The sequence below is a fragment of the Cetorhinus maximus genome, chromosome 2, assembly GCF_964194155.1.
Source record: "Cetorhinus maximus chromosome 2, sCetMax3.hap1.1, whole genome shotgun sequence".
Taxonomy (NCBI): Eukaryota; Metazoa; Chordata; class Chondrichthyes; order Lamniformes; family Cetorhinidae; genus Cetorhinus; species Cetorhinus maximus.
The window spans coordinates 5,840,967-5,864,272 of NC_135880.1; the positions used below are offsets into that span (position 1 = coordinate 5,840,967).

Consider the following 23,306-nt stretch of genomic DNA (forward strand, 5'->3'; position numbering starts at 1 on the left):
AGAACTGGCTAGCTGCTAACCTACTGTTATTTCAACTCCCTGTCAGTGGCAGAGCAATTAAGCATGGCTAAAATTCAGGGTATTCAATGCTGTTGCCCCAATTAATTTAACTAACCATGTGGCACAGGGAACAGCAGGTCTCGATGCATTTCCTTCAAGTTAATCAAATGTAATTTGAACCTGGAAGTCACTGTGGGTATGTTATTCTATATGAATCATCGAGCCTCTCTATTAGATTTCAGTTTGGAACTCACTCAGGTATCCATTATTTTATATATAAACCGCAGTCAGGGGGAGTTAATTTTGCTACATGAAACATTCTCATCGACAGCTTTATTTTTGGCTTTACATCACTTGATGGTGACTATTATTTATGCCCTTTAATGTTAACTTCTCAAAACTGAGTACGACTGTAACAAATTACAGGAGAACATTTATTTGCCCTTTCTGCAAGTCTATTATTGTCATAGAAGCCTACAGCACAGAAAAAGGCCCTTCGGCCCATCGAGTCTGCGCCGGTCAAACAAGTACCTAACTATTCTGATCCCATTTTCCAGCACTAGGCCCATAGCCTTGTATGCCATGGCATCGCAAGTGCACATCCAAATACTTCTTAAATGTTAGCAGGGTTTCTGCCTCTACCACCCTTTCAGGCAGAGTGTTCCAGATTCCCACCACCCTCTGGGTGAAAAAATTCTTCCTCTCATCCCTTCTAAACCTCCTGCCCTTTACCATAAATCTATGCCCCCAGGATATTGATCCCTCCACCAAGGGGAAAAGTTCCTTCCTGTCTACCCTATCTATGCCCCTCATAATTTTATACACCTCAATCATGTCCCCCCTCAATCTCCTCTGCTCCAAGGAAAATAACCCCAGCCTATCCAATCTCTCCTCATAACTAAAACTCTCCATCCCAGCCAACATACTGGTAAATCTCCTGTGCACTCTCTCTAGTGCAATCACATCCTTCCTATAATGTGGATTCCAGAACTGCACGCAATACTCTAGCTGTGGCCTAACCAGCGTTTTATACAGTTCCAGCATAATCTCCCTGCTCTTATATTCTATGCCTCGGCTAATAAAGGCAAATATCCCATATGCCTTCTTAACCACTTTATCTACCTGTCCCGCAGCTTTGACGGACCGGTGGACATGCACACCAAGGTCCCTCTGATCCTCTGTACTTCCCAGGGTCCTACCATTCATCGTGTATTCCCATACCTTGTTTGTCCTGCCCAAGTACATCACCTCGCACTTATCTGGATTAAATTCCATTTGCCACTGATCAGCCCATCTGACCAGCCTGTCTATACCCTTCTGTAATCTAAGGCTATCCTCTTCACGATTTACCACCCCATCAATTTTCGTGTCATCCACAAACAACCCTCTTACATTCAAGTCTAAATCATTTTTATACATCACAAACAGCAAGGGACCCAACACTGATCCCTGTGGAACCCCACTGGACACAGGCATTCAGTCACAAAAACACCCCTCGACCATCACCCTCTGCTTCCTGCCACTCAGCCAATTTGCCAAATTGCCTTGGATCCCATGGGCTTTTACCTTTGTTACCAGTCTCCCATGCGGGTCCTTATCAAAAGCCTTGCTGAAGTCCAACTAGACTACGTCAAATGCATTGCCCTCATTTCCACACCTGGTCACCTCTTTGAAAAATTCAATCAAATTGGTCAGACATGACCTCCCCTTAACAAAACCATGCTAACTGTCCTTGATTAATCCCTGCCTCTCCAAGTGTAGATTAATTCTGTCCCTCAGAATCACTTCCAATAGTTTTCCCACCACTTGAAGTTAGACTGACTGGCCTGTGGTTCCCTGGTTTATCCCTTCCTCCCTTCTTGAATAACGGCACCACATCGGCTGTCCTCCAGTCTTCTGGCACCTCTCCTGTGGCCGGAGAGGTATTGAAAATTATTGCCAGCGGCCCTGCTAAATCTTCCTTTGCCTCACTCAACAGCCTGGTATACATTTCATCCGGGCCTGGAGATTTATCTATTTTTAAGCCTGCCAGACCATTTTGAACCCCCTCCCCTTCTATGCTAATTTCTTTAATTATATCACAGTCCTTCTGCCTGATTTCCATACCCACGCCATCCCTCTCACTTGTGAACACCGACACAAAGTATTCATTTAGAACCCTACCTACGTCTTCCGGCTCCACACACAAATTAGCACTATGGTCCTTAATGGGCCCTACTCTTTCCCTAGTTATCCTCTTACTCTTAATGTACTTGTAAAATAACTTTGGATTTTCCTTTATTTTACCTGCCAATGTTTTGTCATGCCCCCTTTTTGCTCTCCTGATTCTGTACTTCCCCAAGGCTTCTGCTGTTTTGAGCCCTCAGTGTCTGCCATAAGCCTCCCTTTTTCTCTTTATCCAATCCTCTATATCCCTCGACATCCAGGGTTCCCTGGACTTGTTGGTCCCACCCTTTATCTTTACTGGAATATGTCGGCCCTCTACTCTTCCTATTTCCTTCTTGAATGAGTCCCACTGCTCTGACACACTAAAAAGTAACTGCTCCCAGTCCACTCCGGCCAAATCATATCTGATCTTATTAAAACCGGCCTTCCCCCAGTTTAGAACTCTAATTTCCGTCCCATCCTTGTCCTTTTCCATAACAACCTTGAATCTAACGGAGTTATGATCACTATCTGCAAAATGCTCCCCCACTAGCTCTACCACTTGCTCGGGTTCATTCCCTAAAATTAAGCCCAGGACCGCCCCCTCTCTTGTAGGACCTTCTACGTACTGGCTTAAAAAGCTCCCCTGGATGCATTTTAAGAATTCTGCTCCCTCTAAACCTATCACATTATGACTAACCCAGTTAATGTTTGGGAAGTTGAAATCCCCCACCATTACTACCCTATTATTTTTACAATCCTCTGAAATTTTCCTACATATCTGCTCTTCTATTTCTCTCTGACTGTTTGGGAGCCTATTGTACACTCCCAGCAATGTGATTGCTCCTTTTTTGTTTTTATGTTCTACCCAAATGAAGATCAATACTGATAAATGTACGGTAGTACATTTGGTAGGAAAAAAATATTACTAGGAGATGCAAGTCTAGGTCGGGCAGAGGAACAAAGATCTTGGGGTACAAATACACCAATTGCCCAAGTTGCACTGCAAGTTAGCAAGGCCATAAAAAGCAAACCAAGTACTAGGCTTTATTTCTAGAGAGATAGAATTGAGGAATGGGGGAATTATGCTAAACCTGTATCAAACCTTGGTTAGACTACACTTTGAGTACTATGTGCAGTTCATATTATAAAAAAGTTATGGAGGCACTAACAGAAGGCTGAGGGGTGACCTAATAGAGGCCTTTAAAATTTGATAAGGTGGATACAGAGAGGTTGTTTCCTCTTGTGGAGAAGAGCATAACTTGAGGCCATCAATATCTTTAGTCACCAAGAAATCCAATAGGGAATTCAGAGGAAACTTCACAGAGTGGTGAGAATGTGGAGCTCGCTACCACAGGGAGTGGTAGAAGCGAATAGTATGGATTCATTTAAGGGGGAAGCTAGACAAGCATATGAGGGAGATGGGGACGGAGGGTTATGATGGTAGATTTAGATGAAGAAAGATGGAAGAAGGCCCAAGTGGAGCATAAACACCAGCATGGACTGGTTGGGCCAAATGACCTGTTTCTGTGTCTTTTAAAATACTTATCTGAATTTGCAAGTATTGTATTTGAAGCTGTTTGAGTCTGTAACCTCCTTTGACACTGCTTGCCTTGAATGTGTTTGGTTTGCAGGAATTATAAATCTATGCCGGCCCGGAAACTCGGGTATCCAATCTTTAGTAGGAATACTTTGTATACCAAATATGGAAGTGCGGGTAGGTAGCATTTGAAACTGTTCTGGTTACATGTGGCATTTTCTTTTCAAATAGTTAATTGGTGTTGAAATCTTCAGAATATTGTGTATTCTGTTACCCATAATTATAATTTCATATCCTCCGTCCCACCCTATCATGCTTTACTTTATTGTTGGAATAAATTCAATTTATTCCAGATCATATTGTCTATGACTGTGTAATATCAGAGGAGATGGTGACGTCGTGGCAATGTGACTAGAGTAGTAATTCCAGAGACTAGGCCAATGCTCTGGCGACATGTATTGAGAGTATATTTGTCTAGCCTGATTAGCCCTACTTTTGCAGCCCAGGCAAAAGCTGAGCTGTAAATAGCTAACTGAAAATGTTGAGCTGACTGTGTGGAGTTTTGTGAGACTGCTCATTGCTCATAAACCCCAATGTAGCTTTGGCTTTGTCCTGATAGCTAATCTTAATGGGTGACATGGCAAATTGGACCAGCACCTTTAACTTAAAACAGCTCAAGCACTTAAAGGTGAATGGCTTTGATGGGGCAAATATTGTTATAGTTTATAGGAATATTTGTCAATCATTACTAAGCCATGGAGGCTGGTAGAAGTGGGAAGTGAAATTGCAATGTGGAGGACAAAAAGCAGTGTTTTTGGCTGGCAAAATGAACATGCTGCCCAAAGGAGAGTCACTGTCATCCTCCCTCACCACTGACAGAGTAAAATTTCTTGCCCATCAGGAGATGGATAAGCACATTGGTTTGCACACTTTGTGGGTAGCATTGAGAACCTTTCCACCAGGGAATGATTCTGTAATCTGGAGAAAGAGCAGGGGAGTGTGACTAATTGGATAGCTGTTTCAAAGAGCCGGCACAGACAAAATGGCCTAAATGGCCTCATTATGTGCTCGATCAAGCTATGATTCTATAAGACCATAAGACATAGGAGCAGAAATTAGGCCATTCAGTCCATCGAGTCTGCTCCGCCATTCAATCATAGCTGATAAGTTTCTCAGCCCCATTCTCCTCGTAACCTTTGATCCCCTTACCAATCAAGAACCTGTCTATCTCGGTCTTAAATACACTCAATGACCTGGCCTCCACAGCCTTCTGTGGCAATGAATTCCATAGATTCACCACTCTCTGGCTAAAGAAGTTTCTCCTCATCTCTGTTCTAAAAGGTCTTCCCTTTACTCTGAGGCTGTGCCCTCGGGTCCTAGTCTCTCCTACTAATGGAAACATCTTCCCCACGTCCACTCTATCCAGGCCTTTCAGTATTCTGTAAGTTTCAATCAGATCCCCCCATATCCTTCTAAACTCCATCGAGTATAGACCCAGAATCCTCAAACGTTCCTCATATGTTAAGCCTTTCATTCCTGGGATCATTCTCGTGAACCTCCTCTGGATCCTCTCCAGGGCCAGCACATCCTTCCTGAGATACGGGGCCCAAAATTGCTCACAATATTCTAAATCCTCAGCAGCACATCCCTGCTTTTATATTACAGTCCTCTCGAAATAAATGCCAACATTGCATTTGCCTTCCTAACTACCGACTCAACCTGCAAGTTAACCTTAAGAGAATCCTGGACTAGGACTCCCAAGTCCCTTTGCACTCCAGATTTCTGAATTCTCTCCCCATTTAGAAAATAGTCTATGCCTCTATTCTTCCTACCAAAGTGACCTCTCACTTCCCCAGGTTGTATTCCATCTGCCACTTTGCCCATTCTCCTAACCTGTCCAAATCCTTCTGCAGCCTCCCCGCCTCCTCAATACTACCTGTCCCTCCACCTATCTTTGTATCATCTGCAAACTTAGCCAGGATGCCCTCAGTTCTAAGCTGGTGCAATCATTTTCACAGGAAAGGAAATGAAGTTTTTGCTCTTGCAAACAAATTCTTTGTAATTTGCTTGATGCACCTATTGACAGCTAATGACTTGTATGGCATAGGTTGCCAGAATTGACTTGGAAGAAATTGATGGCAAAGTGTAATGCAGTAACTTTTGTGGAAGATCTTGGCTCATGGTTCGTACGCATTTTTGAGCTGGAAGGTTTTGGGTTCAAGTCCCACTTGATCATGTTATCTAGGTTGACCATGCAGCACTTTGAATGCAAGTCTTTTACTGAGGGAGTGGTGCACTGTTGGAAGCTCCATCCTTTGGATTAGAGGTTCTGCCCTGCCAGGTGGTATGTAAAAGAATACCATGGCACAACCACTACTTGTATTTATATGGCACCTTTAATATAATAATGGAGCAATTAAAATTGAGGATACTCAAGAGGCCAGAATTAGAGGAGTGCAGATATCTCGGACGGTTGTGGGGTTGGAGGGATGGGGAGAGACGCGGCCATGGAGGAATTTGAAAACAAGGATGAGAACTTTAAAATCAAGACATTGCTTAACCAGGTGCCAATGTAGGTCAGCGAGTACAGGGGTGATAAGCTGATGGGACTTGGTGCGAGCTAAAACACAGGCAGCAGAGTTCTGAATGACCATTTATGGGGGGTAGAATGTCAGAGACCGGCCAGGAGTATGTTGGAATAATCAGTCTAGAGTTAAGGAAGACATGAATGAGGATTTCAGCAGCAGATAGGAAAAGACGGACAACATTGGGCAATCTTACGCAGGTAGAAGTAGGCAGTCTTCGTGATGGCACGAATATGTGGCCTGAAACTCGTCTTGGAGTCAAATATGACACCATAGTTGCAAGCAGATTGGTTTAACCTCAGATTGCTGTCAGGGAGAGGAATGGAGTTTGGAGTGAGGGTCAAAAACAATGGCTTCAGTCTTGCCAATATTTAATTGGAGGAAGTTTCAACTTGTCCTGTACTGGATGTGGATAAGCAGTATGGTAGTTTAGCAGCAGTGGAGGAGTTGAGAGAGGTGGTGATTAGGTAAAGCTGGGTGTCATCAGCATACATATGAAAACTAACACTGCTTTTGGTGATATCACCATGGAGCAACATTTAGATAAATTAATCCAGGAATAGATCCTTACTGGAGATAATGCTGCAGGAGCAGGAAGAGAAGCCATTGACTCCATGAGAAGGATGAATCGTCTGTGACTAACTAAGAAAGTTAAGGATGGTATTGAATTGAAAGGAAAAGCCTTAAATACTGTGAAGATTAGTGGTAGGCCAGAGGATTGGGAAAATATTAGACAGCAGCAAAGGATGACTTCAAAAAAAGGAGGGGAATAAATCAGAAAATGAGAGTAAACTAGCAAGGAATATGACAACAGACAGTAAGAACTTCTACCAGTATGTATTTTTTTTAAAGTAACTACAAACGTTGGTCCCTTAAGAGGTTCGGATTGGGAAATTAAAAATGGGAAACAAAGAAATATCAGACTTTGAACAAAGATTTTGTATCTGACTTCACAGTAGAAGACACTAAACGCTTCCCAAGAATAATAGAAATCAAGGGACAAAGCAGAGGGAGGAATTTAAAGCAATCACTATGATAAGAGAAAAAGGGGAGGCAATGGCGCAGTGATATTCTCGCTAGACTAATAACCTAGAGACCCAGGGTAATGCTCTGGGGACCTGGGTTCGAATCACGTCATGGCAGATGGTAGAATTGGAATTCAATAAAAATCTGGAAATAAAAGTCTGATGACCATGGAACCACTGTCAATTGTTGTAAAAACCCATCTGGTTCACTAATGCCTTCTGAGAAAGGAAACCTGCTGTCCTTACCTGGTCTGACCTACATGTGACTTCAGAGCACATAGCAATGTGGTTGACTCTTAACTGCCCTCCGAACAAGCGCAATTAGGGATGGGTAATAAATGCTGGCCTAGCCAGAAAAATTCTCAAGAGAGGACCCACCATCCATAGTTAACTAAAGAAGTTGGGAAAAGCATCAAACTTTAGGAAAAAGCATTCAACTGTGCCAAGATGAGTGGCAGGTTAGATGATTGGTCGGAATATAAAGAACAGCAGGGAATGACAAGCTAGAAATATTAAAACGGATAGCAAAAGTTTCTACAGGTAGTTAAAAAGGATAAGAGTAAAGTGAATGTTGGTCCTCTAGAGAATAACAATAGGGAGGTAATAGTAGAAAATAAGGAAATGGTGGATGAAATGAACAAATATTTTGCTTCTGTTCTCACCAGGGAAGATACAAACAACATTCCAGTAATAGCTGTAAATCAGAAGCTAGATGGGAGAGAGGAACTTGATGAAATTACAATCACTAAGGAAGTGGCACTGAGCAAACCGATGGAGCTGTGGGCTGACAAGCCCCTGGGTCCTGATGGACTTCATCCTAGGGTCTTAAAAGAGGTGGCTAATGAGGTAGTAGATGTGTTGGTGTTAATTTTCCAAAATTCGCTAGATTCTGGAAAGGTTCCATCAGACTGGAAAGTAGCAAATATAACCCCTTTATTCAAGAAGGGAGGGAGGCAGAAAACAGGAAACGAAAGGCCAGTTAGCTTGATGTTGATTGTGGGGAAGGTGTTAGAATCAACCATTAAAATGGTTATAGCAGAGCACCTAGAAAAACTGATGGTAATCGGGAAGAGTCAGTATAGTTTTGTGAAAAGGAAATCATAAAGTGGTCTAACCACTTTATTGGTGTTCCTTGAGTAACATGCACTGTGGATAAAGGGGGGTTGTAAACATGATGTACGTAGATTTCCGGAAAGCATTTGATCAGGTGCCACACCATAGGTTATTGTGGAAAATAAAAGCTCATGGTGTAGGGGGCAACATATTAGCCTGGATAGAAGATTGGCTGGCTGGGAGAAACAGAATATGCATAAATGGGTCTTTTTCTGATTGGCAGGATGTGACAAGTGGAATCCTGCAAAGGTCTGTGCTGGGGCCTCAACTTTTTACAATTTATATCAGTGAATTAGATGAGGGGAGTGAAGGTATGGTAGCTAAATTTGCAGATGACACAAAGATAGGAAAGTATGCTGTGAAGAGGGCATAAGGAGGTTGCAGATGGATATAGATATGAGTGGGCAAAAATCTGGCAGATGGAGGATAATGTGGGAAAATGTGAAGTTGTTCACTTTGGCAGGAAGAATAATCAAGAGTGTTACTTAAATGGAGAACGACTGGAATTCCAAGGTGTAGAGGGATCTAGGTGTTCTAGTGCATGTGTCACAAAGTTAGCATGCAGGTACAGCAAGTGATTAAGAAGGCAAATGGAATGCTATCCTTTATTACGAGAGAAATTGAACATAAAAGTAAGGACGTTATGCTTCAGTTATATAGGTCATTGGTGAGACCATATCTCGAATACTGTATGCAGCTTTGGTTTCCTTATTTAAGGGAGAATGTAAATGTGCTGGAGGAGGTTTTCGAGGCATACCTGAAATGAGCGGGTTGCCTTATGAGGAAAGGTTGGACAGACTGGGTTTGTTTCTGCTGGCGTTTAGAAGAGTGAGAGAGGGTGACTTGATTGAAGTATATACGATCCTGAACGGTCTCAACAAGATGGATGTGGAAAGGATGTTTCCTCTTGTGGGTGAATCCAAAACTGGGGGGCACTGATTTAAAATTAGGGATCCCCTTTTTGGACAGAGATTAGAAATTTTTTTCTCTGAGGGTTGTGCGACTTTGGAATTCTCTGCCTCAGAAGGTGGTGGAGGTGGAGTCATTGAATGTTTTTAAGTGGGAAGTAGATTCTTGTTAAGCAAAGGAATCAAAGGCTATCGGGTAGATGGCAATGTGGGATTCGAAACACAAAACCGATCAGCCATGATCTTATGGAATGGCGCCTACTTCTCCTATTTCGTATGTTTGTATTGAAGCAGGCACTGTAAATGGGTTCATGAGGTGATTGTGTCTGTGGAGTGAGAATGTGGGTAGCTGAGGTTAAGAAGGTGAAAACAAAAAGCTAAAAGCTACTGCGGATGCTGGAAATCCAAAACAAAAACAGAATTACCTGGAAAAACTCAGCAAGTCTGGCAGCATCGGCGGAGAAGAAATCAGTTAACGTTTCGAGCCTTCATGGCCCTTCGGCAGTTCTGCCGAAGGGCCATGAAGGCTCGAAACGTTAACTGATTTCTTCTCCGCCGATGCTGCCAGACTTGCTGAGTTTTTCCAGGTAATTCTGTTTTTGTTAAGAAGGTGAGTTGATCTGTCAAAAATAGGGTTAGTCTGTTGGGCCTTTTCCTTCTGAACTTTTCTGATAATACAGTGCCACCTGAAGTTTGCCTGACTACATTAAATGGGTTTATCAGTGCCTCTATTGCTGGTATGTAATTCATTCACAGGATGTGCTGGCTAGGTCAGCATTTATTGCCCATCCTTAATTGTAGCAGACACATTGGTGAGCTACCTTCTTCAACTGCTGCAGTCTGAGGTGTAGGCACACCCACAGCTCTTTTAGAGAGGGAGTTCCAGGATTTTGACCCAGTGACAGTGAAGGAGCGGGCGATATATTTCTAAGTTAGGACAGTGAGTAGCTTGGTGGTGGTCCCATGTGTCTGCTGCCTCATAGACGTCTACAGCACAGAAGGAGGCCATTCGGTCCATTGTGCCCACGCCAGTCAACAAAGATCTGACTAATCCCATTTTCCAGCTATCTAAATACCACTTAAATGTTACGAGAATTTCTGACTCAACCACCCTTTCAGGCAGTGAGTTCCAGACTCCAACCACCCTCTGGGTGAAAAAATTTCTCCTCAACTCCCCTCTTAACCTTCTACCCCTATGCCCCTGGTTATTGACCCCTCTACTAATGGAAAAAGTGCCTTCCTATCCACCCTATTCCATACCTTTCATAATCTTGTGCACCTCTATCAGGTCACCTCTAAACCTTTGTTGCTCCAAGTAAACCAACCCCAGCCTATCCAATCTTTCCAGTGACAGTACCACTATGCTACCACCTCCCCACTCTTGCATTCTTCATTGAAGCCGGGTTGATCCCTCAGCTTGGTGATAATGGTAGAGTGGGAGATATGCTGGACCATAAGGTTATAGATTGTGATTGAGTACAATTCTGCTGATGCTGATGGCCCACAGCGCCTCGTGGCTACCCAGCCTTGAGATGCTAGATCAGTTTGAAATCTATTACTTTTAGCATGGTGGAAGTGTCACACAACATGATTGAGGGTATCCTCAATGTGAAGAAGGGATTGACCTGTGCGGTGGTCACTCCTACCGATACTGTTATGGACAGATGCATCTGTGGCAGGCAGTTTGGTGAGGTTGAGGTCAAGTATGGTTTGCGGTTCCTCACTACCTGCCACACACCCAGTCTAGCAGGTATGTCCTTTAGGACTTGGCCAGCTCGATCAGTAGCTAACGAGGCACTGTTAGCGATGGACATTGAAGCCCCCCCAGCCCAGAGTACATTCTGCGTCCTTACCGTCCTCAGTGCTTCCTCCAAGTGGTGTTCAATATGGAGGAGCACTGATTCATCAGCTGAGGAGGTGGGTTTGGGGGTGGGGGGACGCTCGCTATGTGTCATGTTGCCAGATGTTTCTCTTGACTATGAACTTTTGAAAACTGACAAGTTTCTTTCTCACTTTGACAGCGTGGTCTGCTAGAGGTGCTATACGATATCTTCCGACTTCCTATCCCTGTGACAACACAGGATTTTTCTGAAGCTCTGCTCAGCGTAGGTGGGTGAGCATTCTTGTTGTCACATCATCGTACCTGAATGGATTGTGAGGTGCTCAGGTCAGCTGTGAGCCCGCGACTTAGTGAACGTTTTTTTTTTTTTGCTGCCTATATTACGTTTGTACGGAATGAAAGTTTTTCCCAGCCAGAGATGGGCTAAATGCCCAAGCCTCTGCAACTGACCACAACCCATCCGAGGACATGTTGGTTTGCTTTAGATTTTTGAAAACTGTTTAAAAACCTGTGATTTCTCATGCTGTTCAAGATGAACACTTCTACATAGGATTATCTATCTGTTGGTACATGCTGTAATGTATCACTAACTTGCTCACCTTTGGGATGCCTTTATAACCAAGTTCAATATTTGGCAGATACGTTGTAAACTACACGGTGTGAGCACAGAGATTAGAATGTTGTTTTTTTTCTTGGTATGGGTTTTGGGGCGTTTAGTTACGTTAAAGGTGCTGTGTAATTGCAAGTTCTTGTTCAGAATTTGGCAGCTCTCTTTGGGCTGTACTCAGACATTAAGGAAGCACACAGAGGTGGTGTTTATTTGGAAGCATAGCCCCATTCCAGAACAGGTTAAGAGTCACCATTTCACAAGCTTGAATTAGGGAGTCTTTTGGGATGAGAGGTTCAGGTTGAAAAATAAAGTGGCCAGTCTTTGCTTTTTATTGGCAGCTGAGTGACACTGTTAAGGCATCAGTTATTGCCCCTGCTTTCCCAGAGGCATGAAGAGTCAACCACATATGGGACTGATATCACATGGAGGCTAAATCAGGTAGAGGTAGCATGTTTCTGTTGCTGAAGGACCATAGCAAGCCAGTTTATTTTAACATAAGTGCTGAAACTGTAATTGCTATTTGCTGGTGAGGTTACCAGACGCACTGAATTTTTAAAAAATTCATTCACGGGATGTGGGCTTCGCTGGCTGGGCCAGCATTTATTACCCTAGTTGCCCTTGAGAAGGTGGTAGTGAGCTGCCTTCTTGAACTGTTGCAGTCCATGTGGTGTAAGTACACCCACAGTGCTGTTAAGGAAGTTCCAGGATTTTGACCCAGTGACAGTGAAGGAACGGCGATATATTTCCAAGTCAGGGTGGTGAGTGGCTTGGAGGGGCACTTCCAGGTGGTGGTGTTCCTATGCATCTGCTGCCCTTGTCCTTCTAGATAGACTGCACCTTCCAAACCCACGACCATTACTAAGGAGGCTTGGTGAGTTCCTGCACTGCATCTTGTAGATGGTACACACTGCTGCCACTGTGTATTGGTGGTGCAGGGAGTGAATGTTTGGTGATGGGGTGCCAATCAAGCAGGCTGCCTTGTCCTAGATGGTATGCCACCAAGGATGACCCCAGTTTTCTGCTTCTTTGCCCAGGGACACTGTCAGCCAGGATTCTGATTCTGGTTGCTATTCACTGACTCCTGCTGAAAAGTTGGGGTAAAGTAACGAAAGAGGAGTGCAATTTAAAAAGAAACATGAAATATTGGCTCCTGAATCTGAAGATCATGCCAAATACCCCTCAGTTCCCTATCCACGATTGCACCAGTGACCTTTGGTCCCCCCAGTATTGTTGTCTACAATTCTGACAGAAGGAACAAATCCCAAAAATAATTTATTGCAAGAGAAAATTCTTGAGAGAACATATAAAAATTGGGAACAAATCTTTTCCATTCCTGAAATCCTCCTAAGAAGCTAAAAGTTCACATTGTGTAGTTAGATCCTTTATTTCATCACTGCTACCCTCTGCTGGAGGTGTGCATTAGCTACACTCACTCTTGAAGACCTGAGCTTACATTGCCAAACATGGATTGAAAGTTCAAAGACCATAGTGTATGACAGCAGCACAATTGGCACAAATAGAAGGCAAGGTAAATTGAAAAGTAACAACTAGGTGGCCATGGCCAACCATGGGTTTTAAAGCCTGCAGTTTATAGGTTGAATAGAAATGAGGGGAGTCATAAAATGATAACAGCACAGAAGGAGACCATTTGGCCTGTCACGTCTGTGTTGACTCTTTGGTAGAGCTATCCAAGTTGTCCCACTCCCTTGCTCTAGAAAGGTTTATCAAAAGTTTTTAAGCTAAAAGCAAAATTCTGCGGATGTGGAAATCTGAAATAAAAACAGAAAATGCTGGAAGAACTCAGCAGGTCTGGCAGCATCAGTGGAGAGAGAAACAGAGGTAACGTTTTGAGCCCATATGACTCTTCTCTAAAACATTAACTCTGTTTCACTCTCCACAGATGCTACCAGACCTGCTGAGTTTTTCCAGCATTTTGTTTTTATTTATCAAAGTTTTCTTGCTTTCATACTCTGTGCCTCTATTAGTAAAGCCAAGGATCCCATGTGCTTTTTTAACAGCCTTCCCAACTGGTTCTGTCATCTTCAAACAGTTTTCTCCCTCTTTTAAAATGGCACCATTTAGTTTATATTGCCTTTCTTCATGATTACCCCCAGAATGTGCCACTTAATACTTCTGTATTATCTGTCATGTGTCTGTCCATTTCATCAGTCTGTGTCCTCATGAAGTTTATTGCTATCCTCGTTGTTTACTGCATTTCTAAGTTACTTGTCACCTGTTAGCTTTGAAATTATGCCCTATATACCCAAGTGGAGTGTGCATGGGCTATGGAAGAAGCATGCTTATTGAGCTGAACGGACCCTTTCTTATTCCATGATTTCTTACATTGCACTTGGTTTTTTTTCTCCCCCTGCTTCTCACCCTGACAGATCCCAGCCGATTCCAAGACTCTTGGCGTCTTTCAGATGGATTTGTAGCAGCTGAAGCTAAAACTATTCTCCCACATCGAGCCCGATCCAGGTATGTGACTCCCTGATAAATGGAATTGTTTGGATGCACTTGACCAAGACTAGCGAATACAACCTATATCATTGCAAAATGGCAACCTTGACAGAATGTCAACATACTTAAAAACAATTCATTCTGTATGAAGCACCATACAATCTCTATATGAGATTTTGGAGCTATGTGATAAAAATTGCCATGTAGATACAAGCATTTTCTTTATAACTAGTTTTTATTACTCTACTTTAACTAACTCTGTAACTGTAAGCAGCACAGCATTTCTGTCAGAGACAGCACAATCTTTCATCTCCCCTCCCACCAATTCATGTGAATTCTATCATTTCAGCCCTTTAATTTTGCAATTTAATCTTTAACAATGTTTGACACCAGTGGCCAGTGTGACCAAGTTTATGAGTGATGAGGCATAAGCAAAATATGCTAACATCTTTTGGGTGTACTAAATATTATTTTTTTAAAACTCTGTAAAATATCATTTTACTATTACTACAGCCAAAACTGAGGGATTTGAAAGCCATAAGTGCAATGGTGTTATGTCAGTTTTACACCAGTTAAGAGTTCGATAGCAAAACTGCCATTAAACCAGCAATCCCATTAGTGCGGGAAGTGGGAAAATTTGAGTGCTGTAGTATACTTAGATGTACTGCTGAGGTAGATTAGCAGGACCATTGCTCTACGTGTAACCCGGGACTGTGTGGAGGGTACTTTACTGTATACCTAACTCGTGCTGTACCTGCCCTTATGGGATAGTATAGAGAGAGTTCTGTAACTTGTATGTGGAAATCCTGGAACATGCTATGTGAAGATGTGTGGGACCCCCTAAAACGTTAAGGGGTGTTTTGTAGGACATGTGGAATGTGTGTGAGGGATGCAGTCTGTGTTGTTTGCTTCCATGGAACTCCCAAAAATGTGTAACCCTATAGACTCCTATGGTGTAATATGTGCTTGTGGTACATAGTGTAAAATGAGTATGAGATGTTAACAGCATGTATCTCCTTTTGTGACCCTGAGGCTGGTCTGTGAGACAGTCTTGTTTATAGTTTTAATTTGCCTGAAGTGATGTGTTTCTGAATCCTCTTTTCCAGGCCTGACCTGATGGATAATTACTTGGCTCTTGTGCTATCTGCATTCATCAACAATGGACTCCTGGAGGTAACGGTTAATGTAGCCAAAAACCTTACATTTTCTTTTACATATGTGGGTTATGAAACAACAAGACTCCTGCACATAATATAACTTCTATAGGCACATTATAACTGTTACACCCCTGTCAGAATTGCAGAGAATAATGAGAGAGAGTAATCATTTGATGAACAGGTATGAATGGTTTATATACAGAATAATGGATACATGGGAGTGATTAAGGCCGGAACCTAATCACGAAGGGTTTTGGTGGTTTATATACAGCATAATAGAATAGGGAGTGAGTTACAGACTGAAATCTAAAGAACAAGAAAGATTTGCATTTATATAGCGCTTTTGAAGTGTAGTCATTGTTGGGAATGCAACAGCCAATTTGTGCACCATAAGCGCCCTCAAACAGCAATATGATGATGACCAGATAATCTGCTTTAGCAACGTTGATTGAGGGATAAATATTGGCCAGGACATTGGGGATAACTCCCCTGATGTTCAAAATAATGGCAGGGGTTCTTTTACATCCACCTTATAGAAAAGACTGGGCCTCAGTTTAACGTCTCATCCGAGAGATGGCATCTCCAACAATACAATAGCAGCTTAATATTGCACTGGAGTGTCAGTCTAGATTTTTCTGCTCATCTTTGAAGTGGTACTTGAACCCACAACCATCTGACTGAAGGAATAGTGCTGCCAACTGAGCCATGGCTAACAGCTGAATATTCTAGATTTTGTATAAAATAATACCTGGGAGTGAGTTACAGGCAGAAGTCTAGCCAAGGAATTTGGATGGTTTATATAGAGCATAACCGATATCCGTGAGCAAGTTCCAGGCTGAAAAGTAATCAAAAAGCTGGTTTGGGCTTGCCTCAAGAATGAGTAGTTTATTTAAAGCATTAAAATTGGATTGGTGTGTTTATATTGTACCTATAATTTTTAACATCTGATGTTAGCTCACTGTTAATTACCAGGGAAATTGGCACCAACTCAGCCCAGTGCACTCCATGTCCCTGAATGACCAACAGTATTGTGTTGCTCTTGGATTACTGCTATTCTATAAATATTGTACGTGTTCCAAGGACAGCGGACATTTTACTATAGAGGGAAATGTTTTATTAAGGAGTAGCTTTGTAAATGAACTGTTCACCTGGGCTGCAGTAAGGGAACTGCCCACTCTTGTTTTTGTTTTAATTTTTCACCATTGTAATTCATCCTCTCTATTTCCTTAAGAGCCTGGTTGATGTGCTAACAAGCAGCAATGATAATGTGTCTATGCGGGCCACCATCCTGCTCGGCGAACTCTTGCACATGGTAAGGTGACATGTAATTAGGCTCAAGCTGCCTCTCTATTCCTATTATTGATGTCCTATAACCAGCCTGACACTGTCCCTCCTGGTCTTGTAATGTGTACTGTAACCAGGCTGACACTGTCCCACTGACCATGAAAGACAGTAGCATCTGGTTGCTAGAGAGTGATTAAAAAAACATTTTAAGAGTATGGTAGAAACACCTGGATTTTTATGGGTTTGAAATATCTCAGGAATGTGACACTGTGCTTTATGGGTATAAATTATTTTGAAGCGCCATCATTACAGTTATATAGGTACATAGGACAGCCATGAGATGAATGACAATTGATTGCTGAGTTTGGCACCTTGGCAGTTTACCTGTTTTAGCGATGTTGGTTGAAAGTTTTATGTTGGCCAGGGCACTTGGTAATCTTCCTTAATCTCTTCGTATAAAATTCTTTAATATCCTAATGAGGCAGAAGTACCCTCAGTTTAATATCTCAGCACTGCACTGAAGTTTCACATAACCTTGTGATCTGATGTAGCTAGCCATAAACATCTGTTTCTCTCCTACAGGCAAATACTATCCTGCCATATACCTACAGCCACCACTTACACTGTCTACCGACCCTCATGAACATGGCAGCTTCCTTTGATATCTCTCACGAAAAGCGGCTGTAAGTGTATTTCAGCATTCATGCCAAGCAATGCAGTGTGCACATCAGGGCTCAAGGGAATTAATGCAAAAAAAAAGCTTGCACTGCAGTTACTGTTCACTGCCTGTTGTCTGCAACCTTTATGTCACTGTTATTGTCTGTGCGAATCATTACCTTGCCCTGATACAGACCAGGTAGAAGCTCGCTTGATGGGAGCTATTTGTTAAATGTACTACACATTTTTGTACTGAAAAATACAAATCAGCGATTCCCATAGTACAGGTGCTTCAAATGGCCTGAGGATGCCTGAAGCTGAGGGACATGGTTGGGGTAGTGGGCGGTGGATTTTCAACCAAGATTTCTGCTTGCGACTGCTATCCAGTGAACCTGCCTGAAATTACACGTGGAATTAATGGGGGCCTGTTCTGATGTCACCATTGCCCATAGCTGATAGGGATGCATTGCTACTTGCAGCTAGTTTCAAATGATGGAGGTTAGCCAGCATGAGTAGGCTGTACCCCAACAAGATTCAGCATCTTCAACAGGAAAGAAGAAAACACAAACTAGAGTGTTTACTGCATGGTATCAGTGTCATGCATACAGAAGGCTTTCATTGTCAACATAGGAGCTATTTATACAGCAGTTGTATATGTCTTGTATACTGGAAAGAAATAATGTTCCTCAATGTCATAACTCATCTTCATTCTAGTACTGGCCACTCTATTGTCCTGATGAATTTTTTTTTTATATTCATTCATGGGATGTGGGCTCCACTGGCTGGGCCAGCATTTATTGTCCATCCCTAATTGCCCTTGAGAAGGCAGTGGTGAGTAGCCGCCTTGAACCACTGCAGTCCATGTGGTGTAGGTACACACTTAGTGCTGTTAGGGAGAGAGTTCCAGGATTTTGACCCCGGGACAGTGAAGGAACAGTGATATATTTCCAAGTCAGGGTGGTGAGTGGCTTGGAGGGGAATTTTCAGGTGGTGGTGTTCCCATGTGTCTGCTGCCCTTGTCCTTCTAGATGGTAGTGGTCGTGGGTTTGGCAGGTACTGTCTAAGGAGGCTTTGTGAGTTCCTTGAGACTGAGTAATTTGAAACTGACACACCGTATCAGACAGAAGTGAATTCTTCTCTTTTATGGCTGTGTACTGTACTTGTGCAGGACCTGAAACTTGCACAGGTGGTACAATACCATAGAATGATTACAGCACAGAAGGAGACTATTTGACTTATCAGAACTGTTTGCTGCCGATTGCACAATGTTTAGCATCATTCGTGACTCCTCAGATACTGAAGCAGTCCATGTCCAAATGCAGCAAAACCTGGACAATATCCAGGCTTGGGCTGACAAGTGGCAGGTAACATTCGCACCACAAGTGATAGGCAATGACCATCCCCAACAAGAGAGAATCCAACCATCACCCCTTGATGTTCAATGTCATTACCATCACTGAAGCCCCCACTATCAACATCCTTAGAGTTACTATTGACCAGAAACTGAACTGGACTAGGCGTAAAAGTACTGCGGCTACTAGAGCAGGTCAGAGGCTAGGAATCGTGTGATGAGTAACTCACCTCCTGACTCCTCAAAGCCTGTCCACCATCTACAAGGCACAAGTCAAGAGTGTGATGGAATACTCCCCACTTGCCTGGATGAGTGCAGCTCCCACAACACTCAGAAGCTTGACACTGTCCAGGACAAAGCAGCCCCGCTTGATTGGCACCACATCCACAAACATTCACTCCCTCCACCACCAACACATAGTAGCAGCAGTGTGTACCATCTACAAGATGCACTGCAGGAATTCACCAAGGCTCCTTAGACAGCACCTCCCAAACCCCAACCACTACCATCTAGAAGAACAAGGGCAGCAGATAGACGGGAACACCACTACTTGGAAGTTCCTCTCCAAGCCACTCACCATCCTGACTTGGAAATATATCACCGTTCCTTCACTGTTGCTGGGTCAAAACCCTGGAACTCCCTCCCTAACAGCACTGTGGGTGTACCTACACCACATGGACTGCAGCAGTTCAAGAAGGCAGCTCACTACCTTCTCAAGGGCAACTAGGGATGGGCAATAAATGGTGGCCCAGCCAGCGAAGCCCACATCTTGTGAATGAATTTTTAAAAAAAGCCATGCTGGCTCTCTACAAGCAATTTCACCCACCCTTTCCCTGTAGCCCAGCAGATTTTTTCCCTTAAGGTGCATATCCAAATCTCCTTTGAAAGCCATGATTGAATCTGCCTCAGTCACTAAGAAGCTGGAAGCTATTTATGGATACACAGGAGTGAATATTATTTTAAGGCAAGCAATTTCTATAAACTCTTAGCAAAAAGCTGACACCACTGAGCAAGAGTATGAAGGGCAGTGTATTGGGAGCTCGGGAGTAGGAGTAAAGTTCAGGAGAACAATGACAGAGCTGCTCGTTTATGATGACTAAAGAAGAAGTCGCATTCCATGTTGGTCATGTGATTCTGGGTGTTTATTCTCCTGATGTTTCATTTTAATTATATAAAGCATATGGCAGGGATCACAGTATCATCTATAAACAGGAGAATTTACTATTTTACTCTGACTTAATTTTCTTATTGACTTAATAACAGACGAGCCAGTGCAGCTGTGAACTGCCTGAAGCGTTTTCATGAAATGAAGAAGCGTGGTGCAAAACCCTACAGCCTGTACTTGGATCATATTACACATCAAAATGGCTCCACCGCCCAAAAGCGGGATCACCACCTCCGTTTCCAGAGAGACATCTTTGTCTTGAAGGTAAAATGGTAGAGCATTTTGCAAACTTGATGCAGTGAGCATTTTTGAAATATGCAAATAAGGTCACTGGCACAAGCTTTTCTGTGAATCTTGAGTGGCGGTTCGAATCCAGCGTTGTATGTGTTTTGATGTAATTCAGTTTCATCTGTTGCGCAAGTAAGCAAGGATGGGAGGGGACCACTCAATTATTAATTTTTGTTGGGAGGTGGGGGTACAAGTGTTTAGTGTAGAAGTAAATCGATATTCATGTTCCACTGTCAGATATAGGGCACTTTGTAGCAGAGTTACTCACCATTTTAGTGGGAGGGCATGTAACAGTTGAATTCCGCACCATGTGCAGACTGTAAGGTAAAATTCCTCAAGTTCTCAAACTGCTGCTGAAGAGACCATCCAGCATAGTCCTAGGCACTGGAAACTGCAAAGGTACACGCTGCCCGGACAACCCTGCAAAGTCATCCTCACCAACAGCTTGGGACTTATGAGAATATTTGGTAAACTGGCCTGCAGACTAGTCAAGCAACAGCCTAACATAGTCATACTCATCAATTCATACCTTGTAGCCAATGTCCCAGATTCCTTCATCACTATCCATGGATATGTCCTGTCCCACCAGCAGGACAGACCCAGCAGGGAAGGCGACAAAAGGCACAGCTGAAGCATTTGCAACCAAATTCAGCCAGAAGTGCCGAATAGATGACCCCTCTTGGCCTCCCCCTGAAGTTCCCAACATAACAGATGCCGATCTACAGCTAATTTGGTTTGTTCCACATGAAATCAAGAAACGAATGAAGGCACTGGATATAGCTATGGGGCACTGACAACATTCTGGCTGTAGTACTGAAGACATACTCCAGAATTAGCTGCGTCGCTAGCCAAGCTGTTCCAGTACAGCTATAACACTGGCATCTACCAAGCAATGTGGAAAATTGCCCAGGTATGTCCTATTCACAAAAAGTAGGACAAATCCAACGCATGTCTACTCTCGCTCATCACAGAAGGGTCGACAGTGCTATCAAGCCGCACTTAAACACCAACAACCTCCTCATTGGCGGTCAGTTTGGGTTCCACCAGGGACCCTCGATTCCAGACCTTGGTCTAAATATGGACATAAATAGTGAGAGTGACTGCCCTTGACATCACAACCGCATTTGACTAAGTGTGCTATCAAGGAGCCATGGCAAAATTAAAGTCAGTGGAAATCGGGGGGGATAACTCTGTGCTAGTCGGAATTATACTAGTGCAAAGGATAAAACGTTCGTGGTTGTTTGAGGTCAATCACCTCAGCTACAGGACGTCGCTGCAGGAGTTCCTCAGGTTAGTTTCTAGGCCGAACTGTCTTCAACAATGACCTTCCCTCCATCTCAAGGTCAGAAGTGGGGATCTTCACTGATGTTCATGCAGTGTTCAGCGCAATTCATGACTCCTGAGATACTGAAGTAGTCCGTATCCACATGTAGCAAGACCTACAAACATACCATAGAAAGGTTACGGCACAAAGAGGCCATTCAGCCCAATGCCAGCTGAAAAAGAAAAAATAACAACTAGCTGCCCATTCTAATCCCACCTTCTAGCAGCTGGTCCGTAGCCTGGCAGATTACAGTACTTTAGGTGCAGATCTAGGTACCTTTTAAATGAGTTGAATGTTTCTGCCTCCACCACCAAACCAGGCAGCGAATTCCAAATACCCACCACCCCCTGGGTGAAGAAGTTTTTCCTCATGTTCTCTCTAACCCTTCTACCAATTACCTTAAATCTGTGCCCCCTGGTAATTGACCTCTCGCTAGGGGAAACTCTATCTGGACCCCTCCTAATCTTGTACACCTCAGGTCATCCCTCAGCCCCCTAAGTTCCAAGGAAAACAACCCCAGCCTATCCAATCTTCATAGCTGCAATTTTCAAGCCTTGGCAATATTCTTGTAAATCTCCTCTATACTCTCTCCAGAGCAATTATGTCCTTCCTGTAATGTGGCAACCAGAACTTTGTACACAAATTCCAGCTGTTGCCTAACCAGCGTTTTAAACAGTTCCATCGTTACATTCCTGCTTTTGTATTCAATACCTTGTGCAATAAAGGAAAGCATCCCACGTGCTTTCTTTACCGCCATATCCACCTGTCCTGCCACCTTCAGGGACCTGTGGATATGCACTCTAAGGCCTCTCACTTCCTCTACCTATCCCAGTACCCTCCCATTTATTATGTATTACCTTGCTTTGTTTGCCCTCCCCAAATGCATTACCTCACACTTCTCTGGATTGGATTCCATCTGCCACTTTTATGCCTACTGCACCAAACCATTGATATCATTCTGGAGACAACAGCTGTCCTCTTCACTATCAACTACACAGCCAATTTGTGTGTCATCTGCAAATTTCCAAATCACAAATCCCACATTTAAGCCCAAATCATTAATACATTCAACAAACCGCAAGGGGCCCAACATTGAGCCCTGTGGAACGGCACTGGAAACCGTCTTCCATTCACAAAAGCATCCATCAACCTTTACCCTTTGTTTCCTGTTGCTGAGCCAATTTTGGTTCCAACTCGCCACATTCCCCTGCACCCTATGGGCTTTTACTTTTCTGACCAGTCTGCCATGTGGGCCCTTGTCAAATGCCTTACTAAAATCCATGTATACAACATCCACTGAACTAACCTCATCAGTCCTCCTTGTCACTTCCTCAAAAAATTCAATTAAGTTGGTAAGGCATAAACTTCACAATCACAGAGTGCAGAAGAGGCCCTTCGGCCCATCGAGTCTGCACCGACACGTGAGAAACACCTGACCTACCTACCTAATCCCATTTACCAGCACTTGGCCCATAGCCTTGAATGTTATGACATGCCAAGTGCTCATCCAGGTACTTTTTAAAAGGATGTGAGGTAACCTGCCTCCACCACCCTCCCAGGCAGTGCATTCCAGACCGTCACCACCCTCTGGGTAAAAACGCTTTTCCACACATCCCCCCACCTAAGCCTCCTGCCCCTCACCTTGAACTTATGTCCCCTTGTGACTGACCCTTCAGCTAAGGGCAACAGCTGCTCCCTATCCGTCCTGTCCATGCTTCTCATAATCTTGTACACCTCGATCAGGTCGCCCCTCAGTCTTCTCTGCTCCAACGAAAACAACCCAAGTCTATCCAACCTCTCTTCATAACTTAAATGTTTCATCCCAGGCAACATCCTGGTGAATCTCCTCTGCAC

At 43.4% G+C, this 23,306-nt stretch overlaps 1 protein-coding gene across 2 annotated transcripts in view; it reads left to right on the top strand.

Annotated features, from left to right (window-relative positions):
• The window catches only part of rictora (RPTOR independent companion of MTOR, complex 2 a), a 225,752-nt gene that overhangs the window by 139,464 nt on the left and 62,982 nt on the right, over positions 1-23,306 (top strand). For both annotated transcript variants that reach the window (XM_078560454.1, XM_078560460.1), the window contains exons 11-17: positions 3,780-3,862; positions 11,338-11,425; positions 14,154-14,244; positions 15,333-15,399; positions 16,615-16,695; positions 17,250-17,350; positions 19,939-20,104. In XM_078560454.1, the coding sequence (XP_078416580.1) occupies positions 3,780-3,862; positions 11,338-11,425; positions 14,154-14,244; positions 15,333-15,399; positions 16,615-16,695; positions 17,250-17,350; positions 19,939-20,104 (677 nt within the window). The remainder of the gene's footprint in view (positions 1-3,779; positions 3,863-11,337; positions 11,426-14,153; positions 14,245-15,332; positions 15,400-16,614; positions 16,696-17,249; positions 17,351-19,938; positions 20,105-23,306) is intronic.